General features: G+C 49.1%; 1 protein-coding gene across 12 annotated transcripts in view; it reads right to left on the bottom strand.

Moving 5' to 3' along the window:
• COBL (cordon-bleu WH2 repeat protein) overlaps nt 1–23,363 on the bottom strand; it is a 267,995-nt gene that overhangs the window by 11,270 nt on the left and 233,362 nt on the right. For all 12 annotated transcript variants that reach the window (XM_086697069.1, XM_086697068.1, XM_086697073.1 and 9 more), the window contains 2 exons: nt 13,677–13,986; nt 493–590 (listed from right to left, as the gene is read on the bottom strand). In XM_086697069.1, coding sequence (XP_086553195.1) covers nt 493–590; nt 13,677–13,986 — 408 coding nt within the window. The remainder of the gene's footprint in view (nt 1–492; nt 591–13,676; nt 13,987–23,363) is intronic.

The following is a 23,363-nucleotide window of genomic DNA, read 5'->3' as shown; positions in this document are numbered from 1 at the left end:
ACTCTTTGTTTTAAATATGTATTTTTGAGATAGAGAGAGACAGAGCGTGAGCAGGGGAGGGGCAGAGAGAGAGGGAGACACAGAATCTGAAGCAGGCTCCAGGCTCCGAACTGTCAGCACGTGGGGCTCCAACTCTCAAACTGTGAGATCGTGACCTGAGCCAAAGTCGGACGTTAAACCGACTGAGCCACCCAGGCACCCCCTTTTTCTCTGAATGTGTTTAGAATCCTTCCCGATGTGCAATATCAGTACCATCGAGAGGGATTTTAAGCTGCTATTGAGACGTCTCCACAGTGCGGTTAGCAGCCCCGATCGGAGATGCAATCTCCAGAGCTGTGCTCACTTGCTGGCCTCACACCCAGGCTTTCTTCAGACGGACCAGGGTTCCTCCTGCACAACCTGTCCCTCATGGAGCTACAAACCTGGTCAGAAAAAACAACCCCCAGAGTCTCCCAGCACATGATGCGATGGCGAAGCAGGGACTGCTCTCACCTTCCAGGTCCCCGTCAAGTTCCTCCAGGGTTTTCTGGAACTGCCCGGTGATAAAGAGGTCTTCGTCCCCTCTGCAGGCTGTGGCAGCTTCCTCAGGTCTAGGGAAGACCAGAGAGAAAGGGAGGGCATTTATTTCTCTCATTACTGCTTTACTCTTTTCTGGAACGATCTGAGGAAGGCACAACGTGCGGCCAAGTTCACGCAGTTCTGTATCCACGAGGCTCTGGCGCCCTGGGAGCTGCTGGGACACAGACAGGGGGTGTGTGCGCGTGCGTGCTGTAGCGACAATTAACGGCAGGGGCGCCAAGGACAGGGATAACAGTTCCTGCCCTTGGACCTGCCTTCCACCCCCCCCAAGACTGGAGAAAGCACCTACCAGGGAGGGATGCCTGCTGTCCCTCTGTGCCGTGTGCAGCCTGCACACGCGAGACCCCAGATGCAGAACTTTGGCGCAAATTATCGTATTATATAAACCTCACAAGCAATTTATAAGGCAGGTAGTGTTACCATTGCTGTCTACAGATAGGGAACCATGTGCCGAGAGACTAAGGGACCCACCCAAGGTCACATGGGCTCCAAATCCCAGGGGGGTGGGGGCAGGGGGGAGAACTGGCCATGCCTGATGCCCAGGGGCACAATGTGGCCCCTGCCACCTGGACATCTGGGAAGATGTCAAGCCGCCCGCCGAGGGGAGCCGGATCTCGCCTTATTTGCGTCACTGGGACAATAGCATCCACGAGACAGCTACGGCCAAAACAATTTCAAAGCAGCTTTTGCAAGGGCCCTTGTCTCTGTGCTCGCCGCGCGGACCACAGAAACATGTTGACGGCAATTGTCTGTCTTCAGTGAGAGCTGAAGGTCTTTTCCGCTGATTGTGAAAATTGAGGACCAATTTCCTTCATTGCTAATCAGGCCCAGATAATGATGCCCGGGGTATGCTTTTTTGCATGATCCTCACTTACGTAGCAAAGTTTGTGTTCTGATAAACGCGTCTTTCTTTCTTGGTGACTGTGTCCTTTTGGGAGCCAGGAAGCAGCTTCCAGATTAGTCTCAGCTAATGTCCTCTGACAACCCAGACAAAAGGGGCCAGTTGGAGATGTGTGTGCATGTGGGCCAATTAATAAGGACCGTAAGGGGCACAAGGCTCTCTTTCTTACTGCTGCTGCTGGGGCTTTAATTGAAGGCATTTTCTTTTTCTTTTTCTTTCTTTCTTTTTTTTTTTTTTTTGAATGCATTTTCTTAACGTGTGTTTTTCTCTTTCATGGAATGTGATGGTTTAAGTACACTTAATTTAAACAGTTGACAAAATACAAGGTACAGAAAAAAATGCAGAGTGATACGTAAAATAGTATTCAAAACTGAAACCAGCACTTTCTAAAACGCTTGCTGTTCATTTTGATGCTTAAAGCCTGGCTAAACAAAATTACATAGGTACTTTTTCTTCAAAGTACTCGTGTTGACTTCGAAGTATGCTCAACCACACCTCTCTATGAGAACAGAATGATATTCATATGAATTAAAAACTAATTTAAAATAAAAATCCCAGGAATGCTATTTTGTACACGTTACACTAGAAACAAGTCACGGAAGCTGATGAAATGCAGTGGGGCGGAGACCCTCACACCCGTTGCTACTGGAAAGCCGTTGGGAACACACATCAAGAAACAAAAACGTCGCTGTAACTTTGTAAGAAGTTCGGTTCCCTCGTCTCTGGTAATTTGCCTCAAGGAAACGATCCTACAGCGGGAAAAATGTGAACACAACGTTGGTCCAATGTGGGTGAAGGGTTCCCACATACCCAGACGTCAGGGTTTGCCTAAAGCACCACATGTTGATTTCAAAGGGCGTTAAAATCGGTCACTATGGTGAATCTGGATTCTCTGTGGAAACACAGGTCAATGCTCAAGCCAGCACGTAGTGTGAAAAAATCAAGATACATACACAATGATTGTGATGATCTAAAAATAGCACATGCCCGCGGCTCCCCGGTGGCTGTTGGTTCAGCCTCCGATTCCTGATTTCGGCTCAGGTCACGATCTCATGGTGTGCGAGCTCCAGCCCTGCGTTGGGCTTTGTGCTGACAGCCTGGAGCCTGCTTGGGATTCTCTCTGTCTTCTCTCTCTCTCCCCCTTCCCCGCTTGCACTCTTACTCTCTTAAAATAAACAATTAAAAAAATTTAAAAAAAAATAGCACATCCCCACGGGCAAGGGAAGTAAAGTTTAGTCAACCCACCAACCACTGTGACTTGTGGAAATGAATGAATTACAGTGAATATTTTATCCTTTTCTGTCTTGAATTATGCTCATTTGGGTACAAAAAGCAGCTTGAATGATGGGCAATGTTTTAGATGGCTAAATTTAAAATAATCCCTTTGGGCCCTTCTTGACCATGAACGAAAACTCTGTTTGCAAAGTAGATTACATTTTTGTTATATGGTGCACGATACTCATGGTATGTTGTGTTTATGTTTTATTTTACTATCATTGCTTTTTTTTTTTTTTTCTGAGAGAGAGCATAAGCAGGGGAGGGGGAGGAGGGGGAGAGAGAGAGAGAGAGACAGAGAGACAGAGAATCCCAAGCAGGCTCCATGCTCAGTGTAGAACCCGATGTGGGGCTCGATCCCAGGACCCTGGGATTGTGGCCTGAGCAGAAATCAGTCGGACGCTCAACCGACTAAGCACCCGGGTGCCCCTACAATTTGATTTTGTTATGAGTGTTTAACAATCCCAGTGAGTAGCTATTAGCCTGACGACCATACTGAGGCGGCCGAGACCAGGCCTGCGTGTGAGCTCGATTGTCTTCCTCCCGCCTAGGCTGCAGCCTGAACCACCCCCCAAAAGCCATCGGGAGCCAAGCCCCAAGGTCGCAAGGTGTTCCCCGCCCCTCCGCAGTCCAAGCCCCCTTGCTGAAGTGGGGGGACCCTGCTCTGAGTCCCATTCCCTCCCACCTGCTTCTGCTCTCCTGAGCCTGCGTCCCCAGCACCACACAGGCGTCCCCCAGATGCTGTCGCTCAGTCCCGGCTCTGCTGACCCAGCCCCATTCCACCTCTGCCCGCCTGGCACCTCACGTGGTCCTCTGACCAGATCCTCCGGTGTGAGCCTGCTTCCTCGGGGCCCCGCCTGCCCATGGGGACCGAGTAGACACGGGACAGGAGCCACCGGCCTGGGAGGGAGAGTCCACCCATGGTCCTTGGCTGCGCTGTTCCCGAGGCTGCTGAACCTCTGGGGTCTCTAGGCAAGGGGAGAGGCGAGGTCTGGAGGCCACTTTGCTCATGCTGCTGGCTCCTTGCGTGATGCAACGCAGGGGGGTCCCTGTGCTCTGGGCCCTGAGCTCCTGGTGAACGGACTATCTGGCAAAAGCCAACACCAATGTCAACGCATCTATTTTGCTTCCCAATGTAAAGTTTCGCGAGGAAGAGACGTGGCGATATCTGCTTCTCCTTTCTCCCCCACCCCCATCTACTGGCCCCCAAAGGGTTAGTCGAGGATGGTAACTACTGCTCTGTCCCTGCGAAAACCAGTTCCAAGGGCCTCCTCCCAGGGTGGGGGGGAAGCCAGCAATCTGGGGGCTTGGCAGGAGAGTTCTAGACCGTGTCCCCGGAGTGGAGAGCCGGCCACAAGCGTCAGAGTCTTGTAGCTGAAAATAACCGTGCACAGGTGTCCCTCTCCTCGGCACCTTCCCGCCCCCCAGTCTTCAGCTGGGTTTCCTGACGGCGGTCTGTTTTGGCTGAAGACCAGGAAAATGAATCACAAGCAGTGCTGACACTTTTACCGGCTTGCACACGCCGAGTACCCATCACCAGCAGCGAGCGTGGCTGCAGAGGTTTGCAGGCCACCGCTGCATCAACGCGAGGGACAAAGGGCGGAAGGGTGGGGGGCGAGGGCATCAGGGTGACAGACCCCCCTCCCCCGCCCAGACCCGGCTCGGCCTCTCCAGCTTCAGGTAAAACGACCAGCAGAGGCGATCAGGTCAGATCAGCCGTCGGAAAAACAGGTTTCGGTTTTCTGCTTTCATTTCAGAGGAGAAACAATAAAAGAGCACGGGCTGATTCTGGGCGATTTGGGCACATGTGAGGCCACGTCTCTTTTCGATGTGGCTAAAAGAGCTTCTGCAAGTAATGTATCCAATGGCAGAATTAAAAAAAAGAAGTCTAAGAGGAAAAAAAAAAATGTCTCTTTCAGGCTGGGATTCAATTTGCTGACAAGCCAACGGACGTGTGCGTTTTCAAACAAACTCCGTATGCTAAAGGCAGGAAGCTTGGGGCGCCTGGGTGGCTCAGTCGGTTAAGCGTCTGACTTCAGCCAGGTCACGATCTTACAGTTCCTGAGTTCTAGCCCTGTGTCGGGCTCTGTTGACAGCTCAGAGCCTGGAGCCTGCTTCCGATTCTGTGTCTCTCTCTCTCTCTCTGCCCCACCCCTGCTCATGCTCTGTCTGTCTCTCTCACTCTGTCAAAAATAAAGGCAGGAAGCTGGGAAAACACACAGTTGATGACGGGCATGTGTGCTCAACTTCCCACCCCGCTGACCAACGCGCCTGTGTTGACAAAGCTTCAGACTTCTAGCACCACGGTGTCCCCTGGGAATGGAAGAGGAGCCACGCACGTCACTTAAAATCTCGTGGTCAAAAAAAAAAAAATATGATCGTCACATTAAACACCGTGGTAAGGAGACGAAGGGGAGATGAATTACTCTAAGTCCGCTTTTATGACACCCTCGTTAGTATGACTTGATTTAACCCAATACTTAGTCCACACTGTCATCACCACTAGGTACCCTCGCGGAATTGACAGGAAACGCTCCTTTCTTCGCACCAAAGTCGGCGTGTCACCCGCTGGGCAAGAGCTCCTGTTCGCAGCAGCAAAGTGTGGTTCCGAAATAGCTGGAGTGGTTTTTATTTCTTTTTTTAACGTTTATTTGCTTACTTTGAGACAAAGCAAGAAAGTGTGAGAACGGGAGGGGCAGAGAGACAGAAGGAGAGAGAGAATCCCAAGCAGGCTCCGTGCTGTCAGCACAGAACCCGACGTGGGGCTCGAACTCATGAACCGTGAGATCATGACCTGAGCTGAAATGAAGGGTCAGACTGAGCCACCCAGGCACCTCTGCACTGGCTTCTTTTTTAAGTTTTTTTAAATTAAAAAAAAAAAAAATTTAATGTTTGTTTATTTTTGAGAGACAGAGACAGAGCATGAGCAGGGGAGGGGCAGAGAGAGAGGGAGACACAGAATCCGAAGCAGGCTCCAGGATCCGAGCTGTCAGCACAGAGCCCGACACAGGGCTTGAACCCAAAGACCGTGAGATCGTGACCTGAGCCAAAGTCAGACGCTCAACCGACCGAATCACCTAGGTGCCCCCCACTTGGAGTGGCTTTTAAATGCTCCTTTGCAAAAATGTAGTTACAAAGTGTCTGAGTTCTAGGAGGTATTCAGTGTTTCCAAGTGCTGTTGAGGGGGGGCAGTCAGGAAATTCTAGGATTCCAGAAGGTGAGAGATGCTTCCAAGAACTCTGGGTGCAGAGTTCCTGTGGTCAGAGTCCAGGGGCCCCAGGTTGGCAGCAGCCAGTGGAAAGGCAGGACCCCACCCCGTCCGTCCCCTCCGCTGCCCCGCACACCCTCAGTCCCGAGACCAGACCAGGCACACGTGCCCTACAGGGCCCGGCAGGGTCTCACTGTTAATGTCCTCATGCCCACCACTGGCTGTTGAGTGAGGCTAGATGGCCTTGGGGACAGCCAGGCAGAGGGCAGGGGATGAGGGGGGACAGGAGCCACAACAGGGAGGCTCCCGTGTCTTGAAGGAGCTGCACCGTGTCTTTTGTGGCTCTAACCTCGCTTTCAGTGTCCTCCCATCACCAAGGGACACGGCCTGAAACCCACATGTCCAAGCTCTCATCTGCTCCACTGCTGAGCTCATGTTCCCCAAAGGAATTTCCAGTCCCACATGTTGATACTCAGATGGATACACCGTCTGAGGACAACAAGACTGCCTTTGGGATTCAAGGGCTTAGAAATAATACAAGTTCGTGGCGCCTGAGCAGCTCAGCCAGTTGCGTGTCTCCCGCTCAGGTCATGATCTCACAGTTCGTGAAGGCAAGCCCCACGTGAGCTCAGTGCTATCTATCAGGACAAAACCTGCTTTGGATCCTCTCCCCCTCTCTCTGCCCCTTCCCTGCCTGCGCGTGCGCTCTCTCTCTCAAAAATAAATTAAAAAAAAAAAAATAATAATAATACAAGTTCCATTGGGATGTCCCCCGGGTGGGTAGGAGGCAGAGTTCTCTCTGTTCTTCCCCTTTATCTATGTACAAATATGCATATGTACACATACATATTTACACATATCTACCACACATATACACATGTAGTTTCTTCCCAAAGAGGCTATCTGGCTTAACGAGGCAGATGATCAGAGCCTGACCCAGGGTGCAAGCGTTCCCCAACAAACCAAATTTCTTTTTTTCCTCAGGCAGCTGCAAACAATAACTTCGACAGCAACAATAAGAATACCAGCTGTCAGTTTTTGAAGGCTGCAAATATGTCAGGTGCCATTCTTACTTTTTCTTTTTTTAAGAATATTTATTTTTGAGAGAGAGCGAGCATGAAGGGGCAGAGAGAGAGAGACAGAGAATTCCAAGCAGGCTCTGCACTGTCAGTGTGGAGCCTGATGTGGGGCTCGAACTCACTAACTGCGAGATCGTGACCGGAGCCGAAACCAAGAGTCAGAGGCTTAACCGACCGAGCCCTGCCCAGGGCGCCCCTGCATGTACTAAAGAAATTGATGTGACAGCCAGTCACTGCCCCCAGGGGACAGACATGACCTCAGGCAGTCTGACCCTGGAAGATGTTCCTTAAGTGTTAGGAATGTTGCCTCAGGCCACGTACAAAGGGAAGATGTCTCTGGGAGAAGCTGTTCAAGCAAATGTAGGTCCCCCGAGGTGTGACATTCCCAGGGGTCCCCCAAATAAGGAGCGATCGTCATTTGTGTATGTGTTGATCCTGTGCTCCTGGGCTGGTTTCTTCCTCAAGGAACCTGTTTATCAGCTGCACTGAGTTTAGAGGAAACTGTTAGGAGTTCGAGGCCCACGTTTGCAATGAAAGATTGCAACGGGGTCCAACCGGGGCCTGGATGGCCATGCAAGAAACACATCCTTTCTCACCTGCAGAAACTAGCTGTCAGAATTGTGCAGAGCAGAGCCAGGAGGCTGGCCGGACCCAGGGACCGGCAGCAGCCACAGAGAATAGGGGCACCGTGTCCTCGTAGGCCCACATTTCAGGGCCACATGACGAGAAGTGCTGATGGCTGAGTGCCAGCCGGCACCAGGCCTGGGGTTGCCCTGCCTGGGCTCCCCTGGGGACACAGGATGTCGGAAAACATCGTGCTGTTCCTTAGTGTTTCCCTCGATCGCTGTCGAACGTGGGCGTTCCGTTCCCATCTGTCCAGGTGGCCGAGCTCAAGGTGGCTCGGTCAACGGCGGTGGGTGCCGTCCTCACATGACTGCAGCTTGACCCTGGGCTGCCCATCCCCCAGCCGAGGTTCCCATCTCGCCAAACTTGGCCACAGCCTGCTCTGGACCCCTGGAATCAGCCGCTGCACCCTGGCTCCCCGGGCTCTGCAGACTTGGCCTCTGACCCTGTGCCTGTGACCTCCACCCCCGGTCCAGCCCCACCCCATCTTTCCCCCTCCAGCCTTCCGTGCCTTTTTGTGGCTCAGGCTCTCAGCCCCAGGGGCTGCAGACAGGACCACAGAGCGCGGCCTCTGGAATGCACCGCGTCCATCCAGAGAGATGAATTTTGTCCGCGTCCACAGGACTGAAGTGAGTATTTGTAAGTGCTTTCACTGTGACCGCGTGGGCGGTGGAAGGCACAGATCAGCATTTAAAAGACGGGGTATTTTTATCAGAGCGCTATTCTAGGGACATTGGGATGCGGAACAGAGAGGGGGCATTTGAACCGGTTGCTTTCCTCCAGAATTTGTAAGAGACTTTCATGGTTCATGAAGGGGAGGCTAGAACGACTACCTGCATTTATCTGTGCGGAGGTATTTCTCCAGGGCTGTATCTCACAGGAAACACCCAAGGGACTACATGGACCTTCCCAAGCTGGAAAAATCAGCCAGCACAGAAGGAAGGGCCAAGGCCAGTGCACGTCGGGGAACCGGCCCCACCCGGCACGCACATGTTTAGTTTGGCTTGGCATGTCTGACTGGGTTGCCAACATTGAAAAGTTTGGAGACCTCACAGAAAAATCTACATTTCTGGGGGCCCCTGGGGGACTCAGTCGGTCAAGCGTCTGACTCTTGGTTTTGGCTCAGGTCATGATCTCACGGTTCATGGGTTCGAGCCTCACGTCGGGCTCTGTGCTGACAGTGTGGGGGGCCTGCTTGGGATTCTCTCTCTCTCCCTCTCTGGCTGCCCCTCCCCTGCTTGTGCTCGGTCTCTCTCTCTCTCTCTCTCTCTCTCAAAAATAAATAAATGAACATGAAAAAAAGTTTTTTAAACATCTAGATTTCTGGCTTCTCTTCAAAGGCCGGCCACCCTGGGTCTGTGACCCCTCCAGGTAAGTTTGGAAGGAGGGTGCAAGGCTACTTTCCTGAGAGAGAACTGAGCTTTCTGGGCTGTTCTCTGTGGCCGCCCTCACCCTCATTATCTGTCTGGCCCCTGCGGGCCTTTGAGTTTGCAACCCCAGTTTCACACCCCTGGGTGCTGCTTGCTTCTCAGTAACCCTGAACTTTACGGGAAAGCATACGTTTGGAAAGAAATATGGGACCGCCGTCTCGGGTTGGCCTCATCTGTCAGAGGAGAGAATTCCTGTCAAACAAACTTTTTAAGGGGTTCCCAGACCCAGCACTGATGTGCCTCAGGCACAGGGGCAGAGGCAGCTCTCTGTCCAAAGACTCAACTGCCTTCTGACACTATGGACCCACAGACACTCTCCGACCCCACAGGCAGAAGGGCTCAGTCGCACCAGGCTGCTCTCCACCCCCACCCTTAAAAAAAAAATTTTTTTTTAAACATTTATTCATTTTTGAGAAAAAGAGACAGAGCATGAGCAAGGGAGGGGCAGAGAGAGAGGGAGACACAGAACCCGAAGCAGGCTGCAGGCTCCAGGCTCCGAGCTGTCAGCACAGAACCCGATGTGGGCCTCGAACTCACGGACTATGAGATCATGACCAGAGCTGAAGTCTGACGCCCACCCAGGCGCCCCTCCCCACTCCCACCCTTGAGAGACACCAGCCTCCAGCTCAGACCCATGGCTACAGACTGGGGGCTCTGATGCCCTCCTCCGTAGGTTCAATCAACTTGCCAGGATGAGTCACAGAACTCAGAGAAACACCTAGGTTGGCCCGTTTATTAACGGATATAAGAAAGGATGTGAATCAGTAGCCGGAAGAAGAGAGGCATAAGGAGAAATACGATTTGGGGGCACAGAAATCCCACCCTTCCCCAGGCGCCACTCCCCCCAACCTGTTCCCATCCCCTTCTACCTGTTCCCGTTCACCAAATCTGGAAGTTTTCCAACACCCTCCTTTTGATAGTTTATGGAGGCTGCATTGCACTGAGTCACTAGCCAATGGCTGACCTTGCCTCCAGCCCCTCTCCCCTCCCCCCCGGAAGGTCAGGGGGTGACTTTAGTCAATTAGTTGCCCCCACTGGCACCCTGCATGCCCCCACCCCGCCCCGCCCCATGGATGCTTTCCAAAAGGCACCATTTAACATAACAAAAGACCTCTCTACTACTCTCCACTTAAGAAATCCCAAGGGCTTTGGGAGCTGTAAGCCAGCAACTGTGGGTGTAGACCAAATATCTAGGAGAAATAGGACCAAACAGACATTTCCTCTGAATCACAGTAATGCACTAACGATGGTCATTCCATGAGAAGTCCTGGGGCAGAGAGGGGATCCCACGTCTGCGGCAGATAATGGAACAGCACAGACAGAGCTGAGGGGCTCAGAGGCTATTTGCATCCTTAGGACACTGCTGGGCTGCTGGAAGCCCAGAGAAGAAAAGTGACCTGCCAGGAAAATTCACGGCGCCCCGTTTCCTGAACTAACCGTAGTGACTTTGACAATGCAACCACTTGAGAGCAAGGGAACGTGTACTGTGCCACGCACACTGGGCATTTGCAGGCTCAGGACACCTCTGAGTGGGAGGAGACACTATCTCTGCAAAGTCGTGCGGACTCTCGAAGGCCAGGCAACTAATCAGTGCTGGGGGTTCCCCTGTGGGTCTGTCAGAGCCCCCTCCCTCCCCACCGCCTACTCTCAAATTCCATGGCACCCCAGAGATAAGGGCAGAAAAACATCCCCTACTCCCTGCTGGGAGAAAGCATCAGGTTCCAAAGACTCCATGATTATCCCTGGCTGTGGCCAGGGGCAATGTTAACTCTCCCATTTGGACAGAAAGCAGCAATGCTTTGCATCAGGGGTCGATGCCAGCAAAGCAAAGGAGGGTTAACAACAGCATCCCTAGGGGCCAGAAGGAAAAATGTCTGATGAACTTCAGATGTAGAGCTCAGGGAACGCAATCTCCGTGCACACTCACAGAACACACCTGAGGATTACTGTAGAAAGAGATTTTTTTGAACGTTAAATGGACTAAGAAGGAAACACCGTAATTGTTCTCTGCTCTCACAGATGCACACAGCACAGGCTAACGTGCCTTGTGTGCAGGGGGGGCGGGGGAAGGTGAGGGGGAAGAACAAGCAAGGGCCGCATTCTAGTTTTCTGGCCAGTGAAATACGCACTTGGCCTTGGAATTGTCCTTAAGTCTGATGAGCTACACGTTAAAATTATTACAGAGTGTAATTAACAAATGGGAAAATGCTCGTGATACGTCCTTGGGCGAAAAATGTATCAAAATAAATTATTATTGACAATTACATTAACCAGATAAAGATCTGCGTGTTCGCATGGACTGGGCTGGACCAAAATGTGGCAAACACAAAGGCATTCGTTTCTTTTGGGGGTCGGCTTACGGGCTGACGTTCTTGGTCTCATTCTTGTTAATATTTCCATAACATCGTTTGTGTGGACTGGCTCTTAAAATTATCTAAAGGGTGAAAAAAACTGATGGGCCTTTCTGGGCAAGACTGAAGAGAATTAACCTGCCTTTCTGGGCAAGACTGAAGAAAACAAAGACAGTGGGTGCTGGGGTGGGGGGAGGGACATGGCAGGACCAAAAATCCAGCTACGAAAGGAACGGAACGCAGGGGGCAGGTGGTATACAAGGAAACCAGGGTAGAGCGAGGAGTCAGGGGAAAAAATAGATTTCCTCCTTCACATCACACCCGAAAATAAACCCAGGTTGTTGAGAAGCCCAGATACGAGAAAGCAACACTAAACTTTCATGAGAAATTCAGCTCATCTTTAGTCCTTCAGGGTGTGGGAAGGGGCTCTCAAATATGCAGAGGAATTTCCGCGTTCAGGGAAAAGGGGAGAAATCTGACATTATTAAAATTAAAAAGCAATTTTTATGCAACGAAGGAACACAGAGTTACATGCAAACCACGGTCTTGAAGACTCTCCGTGGGTAGTCAAGAACCGATTTAACAGATTAAGAAGAAATGGATGAACGTTTAGTTTTTTTAACTTATTTACTTTTTTTAATGTTTACTTATCTTGGGAGAGAGAGTGAACAGGGCAGGGGCAGAGAGAGAGGGAGAGAGAGAATCCCAAGCAGGCTCCACACTGTCAGCACAGAGCCTGATGTGGAGCTTGCACTCACGAGGCGTGAGATCATGGCCTGAGCTGAAACCAAGATGCTTAACTGACTAAGCCACCCAGGCGCCCCTGAATTTTTTTTTTTTAAAGTAACATCCCAGTTTTTTTTTTTAAAGAACAGTCTATGAAAAGACAATTCCTACACTAATGCACACATCACAAGATGCTCATTCTTACTGATCAGAGAATTGTAAATTAAAAAGCACGTGAAATGCCATTTGAACCCGTAGGACTGGCGAACATACGAGGTCTGCTGATGGCATGGGCCAGTGCAGGTGAGGAGTGCCAGGCCATTAGAGACCACTGGAGGGTGTGTAAGCCAATCACGGTGGAGAACAACTGGCCAATAGTCCATGGTTGAAGATGACTTTTCTGAACGTCTAGTAACTTCTCTTCTAGAAAGCTCTCTACATGTAAACAGGAACATATGTATACCTGCCTCACTGTTTCCAGTGGGTGGAAAACCAGAATGACCTTAGTGCCCATTAGTTAAGTTTAAAAGAAAAATAAGGGGTCCCCAGGTGGTTCAGTAGGTCGAGGTGTGACTCCTGATTTTGGTTCAGGTCATGGGATCGAGCCCCGTGTCAGGGTCCATGCCCCCCACACCTCACTCGTGAGCTCTCTTTCCTTCTCTAACATAAAAAAAAAAAAAAAACAAAACAATTTTTTTTAATTAAAAAAAGGAAAATAAATGAACTAATAAGACATGTATCCTCATGGATCAATCTTTAAAACTTGATGGAAAAAAGGGCACTGAGGGGCGCCTGGGTGGCTCAGTCGGTTAAGCGGCTGACTTCGACTCAGGTCATGATCTCGCGGTCCGTGAGTTCAAGCCCCGCGTCGGGCTCTGTGCTGACAGCTCAGAGCCTGGAGCCTGTTTCAGATTCTCTGTCTCCCTCTCTCTGACCCTCCCCCGTTCATGCTCTGTCTCTCTCTGTCTCAAAAATAAATAAACGTTAAAAAAAAAATTAAAAAAAAAAGAAAAGAAAAAAGGGCACTGAGATTATGGTCCCATTTATATAAAAGGAAAAACAAACTAGACCATGTTAGGTATTACAGTAAGACCTTGGTCTGCAAGCATAATTTATTCCCAGAACATGCTTGTCATCCAAAGCACTCGTACATCAAGGCGCATTTCAAGAACCATTGGCTCAGGCGTGACCACATTGGGCGTCACGTGCGACTTGTGTTGCAAGGCATCGCTCGTTCATCAAGTCAAAATTGACTAGAAATATTTGCTTGTGTGGAACCCTCGCAGAACGAGTTACTCGCAAGCCAAGGTTTTACCGTACTTCTAAACCCCCGCATGTCTAGAAAGAGCGTGAACACACGGCTGTGGATCGCACCCCCAAATCAGGGAGGGAGTGGCAGCTGCGGAGGGCACCCGGCATGCATTTGTCGGGTCACCACGACCCGCAGACCTTCCTCCTCGAGTCCAGGATGGGCCCTCCCTCTCCAGCTGTCCCGTGACTCACCTCGAGTGCCGTCGCCCAGAGCTGTTCCTCTCCCGCGTGGGGCTCTTCCGGGGACCCAGTTCTGGGGTCCCAGCCAGGTCCTGGTCGCTGCCGTCTTCCTGGTCCGTGGCCCACTTATCTTTGGATTTCACGCTGTCGTGCTGGGAATCCAGGGACACGATGTCTGACGGGGAGCTCACCACTCCTGAGTCTTCGGTTGTGTCCTCGGAGGCAAAACAGCTGCCGACAGACACGGTCTCCTCGGCCTCGGACGGCACCGGTGGGGCCCCGTCCGTGCCACGGGGACTGCCGGGCCCCAGGGGCAGGCTCACTGGACAAAACACGGCAAGGACACGTCAGCCGGCACGTCTCCACACGGCCGAGCGCATGTGAACACCAACCCGCCTGACTCCCCTGGACGGTGGAATTCAGGGGGCTGGGAGCACAGGAAGACCCGATCGGGCCTCACAGCTTCCTCCAGAAGCGCCTTATGGCTGGAGGGAGCCGGGTGCCGGTACGTGATCCAGAGCAAAACTTGCCCTCAAACGTCAGCACGTTCCGGATCAGCCCTTTGGCTTTTTACCCGCGTGTGTGACTGCGGGCAGACGCGTTTAAAAATTCCGACAAATGACACAGCGTTTGCCATGCTTTCCAGCCTGACCCTTGCTTCCGCTGAAGTTGTTCTGAAGTGAGTTCTTCCCCCAAGACCATCCAGACATAAACAAAATGAGAAGTAAATAATACTGTGTGGGAGCTTCTGACAAACGTTCCACAGGAACATTCAGAATCCGCCCTACAGGGTCAAACTTCATGCCTCGTCGGCATCTGCCTCCCCCTCCATTTTTATCTAATTTGTTTCCTCCCCTTCGTTTTTTTTTTTACACGCGAACAGGGAGCTCTGTTCCAAACAAGAGGGGATCCTGGAAGATTACCTCCAAGACCAATGAGAAGGAACCAGAACGCAAATGGCTCTGGTTGGGGTTCTCTTGTTCCTGAGTGAGATTTACTGCAGCAGGAAGAACAAGAGGCAGAGATTTGCAACGATCAGAGCGAGGGTTACACTGAAATAGTAATGACGGGGAACACTGTAGCCATCTGGCACAACATCCAAGCAAGCCCTTCAAAGATACATTAACTATGGAAGCACAGCGAGCCTCCGGATTCCCTAAGGTCACCGAATGCTCCATGCCTGCAGGACAGGAGGACATCACCCTGGACCAGCTACACACCAGACGTGTTTACTTCGAATTTAATGTAGAAACAGATTTTAAACCTCAAGACATCCGATCTCAGCCCTGTTCCCGGCGGTCCAGGAAGCAAGGACCGCGCTGTGCTGCGGTTTCCGGCTGTCTTGTTGTAAAACTGTTTCTCCAATACGTCGTTGCTGGATTGCTACAGTGAATTAAGGCCGTAGGGGTGCCCAGGGCTCACTGCACGTGATCACGACCTGGAGTCCCGCGACGGCCTCACAGGGACATGCTTTGAACCGGACAGCAGACTTTGCAACGTATTATTAATGAACCCAAAAGAGCGCCAAGGAGAGCGTTCCTCGAGGGGCTGGCTTATTTGAGATCCCGAACAATGAAATAAACAAAAGAACAAAATTACATATGTATAAAAAAAAACAAAAAAAACAAAACACAGACATTTCACAACAGAGCTCGAAAGGAAAGACCAGAGCACAAAGGAGGAATTGTTTAGAGGCACAAATGCGCGAGGCGATGTGTCCGAACCGCACGCAGCGAGCGCTGTTAACAATACCCGCCTTCTTTCAGTGTTTTTCCTCGGTGCCATCTGCTAATGTCAACTCGAGGTGTGTCTGCACAGGTGGAGTGGGGCTGGCTGGTCGGAGGGAGGTGTCAGCATGCAGCAGGGTCCCAAACAGGTGGCTCGGTCCAGTCCCGGTCCCCCTCTTCCCACCCCAGGGGTCACCCAAGTGTGAAGTAACCCCAAAGAAGCCTCCGGGACCGCCTGCGGCTAGGGGGTCCTCCTGGCACACTCGTGTCCTGGACACTTGGAATACATCCCTGGCGGACGGGGGACGCCAAGCCCTCCCCATCCCCTTTCTCTCCAGTTATGCGATCCAGAATGCTGGCCTGGGCTTGCTTTACACCCTACAGACGTTTGGGAGCAAAAAAAGCAAGTAGAAAGTCACTGCTCTAAATTGAGCCAACTGCAAACCTAAGTCGACAAGGTGTGAGGAGTCTATATTCGGCGTGTATGTGTGAAACCATTTTAACAATATACGGTAAAGACTGCCATTTCCGGAGCTCCCCTCCTGCCCGGGCAAGTCCCTTCTAATGGATCACCTTCCCAGGGCCAGAGTAACTGCATCCTTGAACCCACCGGACAGGTGTTCGGTGAGGGTCCACCCATGCGCCGCCCCCGGGGTTCAGGGAGCAGGTAAGGGCGGCCACACTGTCAGGAGGGTGGTCACCCAGGCACGGGAGGAACAAGTGCATAAAGGCCCAGGGAGAAGGGACCCACCTCAGGGGACTGGCCAAGGAGAGATCAGCAAACAACTTCCTGAAACATTGCTGGGGGAGCCATCAAAGCCGGCCCCGATCTGGAGATAGGAAGGAACATTCGTGTGAGGCTCCAACCTGGCTCGGTGTGGTTTTCATGTCTGTCTGCAGTCAACCCCGTCGGTCTGAGAATCTTCGCTTAGAATCGGACATCACCACCTCCCTCGCCCTGCCCCAGCTTTGAGTCTCCTCTGGGCTGGTTCCTACTGTTAGCCCTGTGAGCTGTAACATGTTTTGACCATTTCTGAGTAAGATAATGGTGCAGGAGAATTTTTTTTTTTTTCCTTTATCAATTCTAAACAGAAGCCCAAAACATAGAAGAAAAGCTTGGAGCGGCTTTGGCTGTTATTTATGGGGCCATCTAGATCCTTCTGTGCACCCCTCACCTCCCTCATTTAGCCCCTGATTCCATGAAGCCAGTGGTCCTGGGGACCCCAACTTGAAATCCAGGGACAGCCCAAGAAGGGCTGGGTTAAGAGCCCGAATCCCACATCCAGGTCCAAGTTCTACTCTAAACTCGGAACAGCCTTTTCCCCTTTCTGTAAAATAAGCATGTGGGTTCTGAGGAGCTCTAAAATCCCTTCTAGGTACAGAGTACTACTGTTCTCTGAAATTCCAAATTTAAATGTAAGATGCAAACGTTCTTTGGACAGTTGACTAGTGACTAGGAATTGTAAAAGGGATGCGTCATTGTCTACGTCCTTTCTGCCGCCTTCCATCGGCCCTAAAAGTATAGCTCGTGATTTGTGAGCTAATAAATTTACTGGCAAGTCTGCTCTTCTCTCAAGGCGTGAACAACCTTTTTGACCTAAAAAGTTACCACTGCAAGATTTTTGCAAATGTGAAAACCACACTTAATTTGTCTTTAGCAGAAGCCTAATCTAAATTCTTGATTAAATTCTCTTCCAAATGAATGGCCATAGAGCCTGAGTAAGGAATACTAACCCCTTCACTGTCCTCCACCTAAATTTTATAATCCTGTGGTTCAAATGCCCTTCTGTCTCAATGAGAGCTTCCAGAAATTTCTCTAGCTAAGGTGTAAAGAAGAAAATGCTAACTTACGGCTTCCAGTTCCTCAAGGTGAACACCATCATGTTCCATTCAGTACCCACGTCATTGAGTTTTTCATTTACAAAGTCACCAAAAAAATTTCAAACATGAAACATAAGGATCTTCCAAGGACTCTTGTAACGGATTCAGTTTTGAGTGATTTTATTGAATGTAAGTGCAAGGTCTTGTACCCTAAATCGTGGTCTCTTGCTAGTCATGACTAAGGGAGATTCCCCAAGGGTCACTTTCACCACATTGATGTGGACCAAAGACAATGTCTCACAGAAAGGATTCTTTTTCCCCTCTCACTGATGCCTATGATTTCCGCACATTATTGATAGCCAATAACCGATGCTCATCTTTCATCCCGACTACTTTGGTTTAATTCCCTATGTTCTAAGAACTAAGAAAAAAGGGAAGAAACAGGGGAGATACTGGAAAAGTGCTCTTGAATCAGTAGTGCAAACTGACACGTGTTTGCCGATAGTTTCTGTCATATACATCCGCAAATAATTTTGAACCACCATGTCCCCCTAAACATTTTTCACTGACACGCGAAAATTTCCATCTTGAGTTGATGGGCTGCACCAGATGTAATTTCTACTGTACTGTAAATAGCAATACTTTAAAAAGAGTTGTATCATTTTTCAATGTAATCATGGGCCCCTCAAAGGTACTGCACGATGCAGGTAACAGTACAGCCAGTTCACGATAGAGGATCACTACACACACACACACACACACACACACACACACACACAAAATTTTCTTCAAGAAGGCAGGATAATGAAGACTTTGAAAGCACTAATGGATCTAAAATAGATTCTCTGGAATCTGAATTCTCTTAAGAGTCAATGATGTAATCAATGCATACTTCTCCAGAGCCTGAGACATACGTTTAATCCTAGAATCCTAATACACCCAGGAAAATGGGCAGGGAAAATTTCAATTTCCACCACTGAAAGGCAGGACTGGATTCCAGTCACTGTTCTATTAAGACATATATAGACAACAGCTGCTGTTTTTGTCTGTCCAGCACTGTCCCCCTCCCTGTTAGTGCTAAATGAATTCCTGCTTCCTGTGGCCAACCTATTTCTCAACATCTGGGTGAGTCTAACAACTGCCCCTAACTACCCTGGGCCCTGGGGGATGGGCGTGAGAGGAACCAAAATCTGGCCAATTTAAACCGTGCACACAATGGTAGACCAAAGGAGGGCACGTGTGCTCAGCTGGACAAATCAAGGCCTGCCTCTGGACCTTCCCACCAGAGCTCCTGGGGAAGCTGGTCTCACTGGCCTGGAGTCAATGGAATGGCAGAGTCTTGGATAAATAGCCATTTGGACGAGCACATGGAGAGAACTTGTTCAGGGATGGGGGAAAACACAGTCCTAAGACAGTAATTGGGTACCTGGACTCTGCCATGACCATAATGAGGATTCATCTCTTAAAATTCCCAGTCATGTGAGCCAAAAAACTCCCACAAAAACCCACTTCCCTTAACCAGTTCAAGACATGTTTCTTTCTTTTGGAACTAAAGACTCCTATCTAATCAATAGGTAAACTACCCTGATATTTTCATCAGTATACCTATAATATGTATTAAATATGAATGCCATAATGTCAAAATATTTATTATAAATATTAGATATGTTCATATGTTTATTAATGTTAACTAGAAATACAAAAAATATATAATTATGATTAATGATTTAATGTTATATAATTATGGTTATGATTCAACATAATCTATGTTAAATATTATACACTAAATATATAAAATAAATTATGATGTAAGATTATTAGTATATACATATAAAATGCAAATTAAAAATATGTAACTATTTTACATTATGTTTCTATTATAGGAACTTTTATGAAATGCAACAGTTGTATTATCACACCCTTCCCTTTTCTAGATTTATTTTCCATTATTTGGATTATATATTTGAGTAGTTGTATTGTCAGAACAATCTAATTTGGATCCAGTTACTCTCTAAGCCCTCTTGTGTCTGAAGATTGTCTTCATCTAATCCATATCCTTGACGATCAGTATGGCTAAATCCAAGCAAGATTCAGATCACAATCTTTTTTCAAAATTCTATTCTTGGTTCCTTCTTTCCTGGCATCCTGCCTCACACATGAGAATCTGTATGCTAACATGGTTCTTTCCAACTCTATATAATCTTATCTCTTGAAGCTGGCAAGAGTTTCCTCTTTATCTGTGAATATCAAAAATTTCACCAAAATTTGTCTGTGTATTTAATTTCCAAGAGGTTTTGGATGTCCTTTTATTCATTTATTTTTCAGTAATTCTCTGCTCTTGTTTTATGTATGTGATAATCCATTACAATTCTCTGAGGCAAACACAAAAAATATTTAAAGTTCTATTTTGTTTCCTAAATAAACCCTACTTCCTTTGGGGTTAGTTCCTCTGATCAGTTCATTGTTCCTCTTTCATGCATTAAGAAAAAAAAAAGATTGTTTAGTGATTCTTGACTATTTTCATGTGTTTAAATGAGGGTGTCAATAATGATAAGAAGTGGATTTCTTTCATACATGGGAATAGCACGGTTTCCTTAGGATACAACAGAAAGCCCTATGACAGATTGGGCTAAGGGGAGATCCACGGGGCAGAGAGGGAAGTCACCTTCTCAAAAGGACTCCATTGGGATGAGGTATCTCATTTCTCCAAGCAGCCATAATGGTTGACCATCCTTCAATTAAGCTCAGTCATCTTAAAACTAAAGTTTCATTGTGCCATCATGTGCCTGTTTCAGCAAATAGCTACACAGGATTCTTTATGCTGATGTCTGGCTATGAGAGTCACCTAAAACATTAGACCATTGGCTAATTACTACCAGATAGTATAGACCAACACTGATGTTTGGAAATCATATAATGGTAGTTGGGTGTAGCCATTCCGCAATGTTGTAATGGATACTATTTAGCTGCCTCCAATTTAATCCAACGCCCTCTGCAGCGTGGTTATCATGACTCCTCTTTTGCAAATTATAAAAGGAGCCCCAGCCAAGAAATTATTTCATCTATCCCTGAGGGTATGTGTTGCAGAAACTTACTCTGCCAGGCCCATTAAAGTAGCAAGTCCATTCAAAATCACACAAAATCATGTGTTAGGCAAGAGTCAAATTAGGGGTCTTTCGCCACATAATGAATTTCACTGAGAATACCTACATTTAAGCTTTTCTAAGTGACAAGATTTTCTTCCATGTTCTATGGAAAAAATCTTGATTCTATTTGTCCAGGGACTTCAGTATATTCTAAAAGACTTTTGAGAAAAAAGCTCGGGCTGTTGGTACATATATATTTCTGGGGCCTCAGTCTGAAAAAGCATGTACTTTATACTGGCAAGAACAAAGCTGATGCTTTGCTTTTCGCCATCAAAATAGAAACCCTGTCTCCAGGTAGTCTAGAGTATTCAAGCACATGAATTGTATTTAATCAACACCTCAGAAAATCTGACGTTCAGGGACTTGCCAAGTTGCCAAGGGACTCAATTTCGAATTGACTATGAGTCAGGTCTGGCACGAAGCAAAGGTGAGTCACATGCCATTTTGGATAGGCAATCTAAGAAAAATACTGTCCGTTTCCTCCGCTAATTTCTCCCATGTTCCATCCCTTATCACTAGACCCTACAGAACAAAATGTGTGATCCACTTTGGCTTAGCTTTCCAAAAAGCTCTGTTCAGCCACTGCTCCTGATCCAAAGTTGGCATCAAAGTGACCCAATGAAGAATATTTTTGCAGTACTATAGAGAGCTGTTGTTAGCACCCACGATAGTACTCAGTGTCTTTCGTAAGAGTAACCATTTTAGTTTGTCCTGCAATTCAGATCATCCTTTCTCCCTCTTTTGATTAAATGAACGTGTGCCCTTTGACTCCGTGTTCTCCCTTATCTTCCTTTGGTTGTAGCAAAATGTGGAAGTTGGTGGGCACAGACCATATTGTCACTGCAATAAAACATCCCAGGAGGTGTTTTTAAGAAAAGCTAAACAGAAAAAGAAAACTTTTTCCTTTTTTTTGTCCCTTTCTGTAATGCGTGTGAGATTACAATGTTCTTTCTTGGTCAGTCTGTCCTTCCGTATCCTTATTGATGGTTTCTGAAGTTTTACCACCTGTAACACCTACCAAGCATATGAATGTTCCTGGCTGATGGGTGTAAGGATATCTTTTTTCCTTCGCACCTTGGTGCCCTCACGCCTAGGGAGACCTGAGGAACCCCAGCGACATGACTTCGTTGCACTGGTAGCTGGCTGGGTTCACTAAGACGCTAAGGTTTTTCAGTGGAATTGAGGCTCCTGCTAACGTTTCTTCCCCACTCTGGACTGTCCTCCCTGCAAAGAGTGACTTTCTGAATTTTTCCCCCGGCATCTCCCTGTGCTGAAGGCCACTTCCTTCCACCCCTCCGATTCGTGGACAGGGTCTCTCTCTTGAGGGTCTGTGCGCAGGTGGCCCAGTGTGGTCTGTGGGCTCCAGGGCAGGACCGTGGGAACAGAGCCCAGGCCCTCTCAGCTGTCCTTGCTTTTCTATTCTGTGCCTTCGTTCTCATTTTCAGGCCAACACGATTTCATTTACTCTCTTGCAAGAGCAGCTATACATTTAAAGTGGTCACTACGTGGGGCGCCTGGACGGCTCCGTCGGTTAAGCATCCGACTCTTGATTTCATCTCAGGTCATGATCTCAGGGTTTGTGGGATCGAGCCCCGAGTCAGGCTCTGTGCTGACATCGAGGAGCCTATTTGGGATTCTCTCTCTGCCTCTTTCTCTGCCCCTCCCCTTCTTGCTCTCTCTCTCTCTCTCTCAAGAAACATTAAAAAAAAGTGATCACTACGTAAGATCTAGCATTTTGAGATGCTCTGTAGCAGAAAGGGGTTTCTGACCCACCATACTGCTGGCAACGTAAGGAATCTCAACTTACTTTAACGTAGAATGTGTTTCCCACCCACGCTTCTTGTCTCAGCTGTGTTGCCAGGTTATCCAAGCGCAAAACGTTTCCTCCCTTCAGGGCAGACGACTCAGGCGTGGTGGGGAGAACGGCCACAGGCAGCCAGAGCAGCTGGAGGGGCACCCTTGCAGAGTCGGATCGAGGAAGCTTCCACCAGGAGAAGCAACTGAATGTCCGACCGCAGGGCTGACCACCACCTGCGTTTCCATCGGATGGGTTTCCTCCCTCGAGTTCTCAGAAGAGGACTTCTCTTTCTTCTTCAAAGTCTTCCTCCCTCCGGGGTTCCTCAGGTCCCCCCTCCTCCACGCCCTTGGAGATCTGCAGCTGTCCCCGCTCCGATGCCTCCCCCTGGCCTTGCAATGCCCACAGCATCGTCGCTGAAGCCCTGGCACTGTGTCTCCCCAGCTTGAAGGCACCTTCTTCAGGAATGCAGGCAAGAGTCCTCTCTCTGAGGCCACAGTGAAGACGCCATGAGACGGCACATGTAGAGAGGTCAGCGGGGCACAGAGTCGAAGCTCAGTAGTGGCAGCCATGATTACCATTAGTAGGTGCTGGACCTCACTGGGCTGTTGGCCGCCAAGCATCCAAATCCCCTGGAAACTATGGTTCTTGTGGTTGGCTTGCACCGGAGTCCACTGGAGGGCTTGTTAGAATAGATTGCAGAGCGACCCTTCCATGCAAGATTCTGATTCAGAGGGTCTCAGATGTCCCCCGCCTCAACCTGCACCTGCTCACATGTTCCAAGTGATGCTGAGGCTCCTGGTCCAGGTCTACACTTGGGGAGCTTTCTCCAGCTCCTCTAGGGTCCCCTGGCCAGCTTGTGCTTCTCCCCTCGCTAAGCTGCAGCTGAGAACAGTCCATACCTAAGCCAGGTGGCTTCCTCCCTCTGCCTCCTAAAACCTCTTCACTGCTGTGTTTCAAAGGCACTGGAGGTAATGAATGGACCCGCTAAAAAACTCCTGGTCAATCCGTGATCTCAAGATGCAGGGGCATTTTTCTCCACAGAAGGCTCTCCATGAAGTGAAAAGTGACATCTTCTTCAAAACGGAAGGGCAGGGGGTGCCTGGGTGGCTCAGCTGGTTAAGTGTCCAACGCTTGGATTTCAGCTCAGGTCATGATCTCACAGCTCACGGGATTGAGTCCCACATCAGGCTCTGGGCTGACAGTGCAG

Source organism: Puma concolor, chromosome A2 (assembly GCF_028749965.1).
Source record: "Puma concolor isolate L17-30 chromosome A2, mPumCon1.1.hap2, whole genome shotgun sequence".
Taxonomy (NCBI): domain Eukaryota; kingdom Metazoa; phylum Chordata; class Mammalia; order Carnivora; family Felidae; genus Puma; species Puma concolor.
The sequence above is the reverse complement of the archived record's forward strand: the minus strand, read 5'-3'. Positions and strand labels throughout refer to the sequence as shown.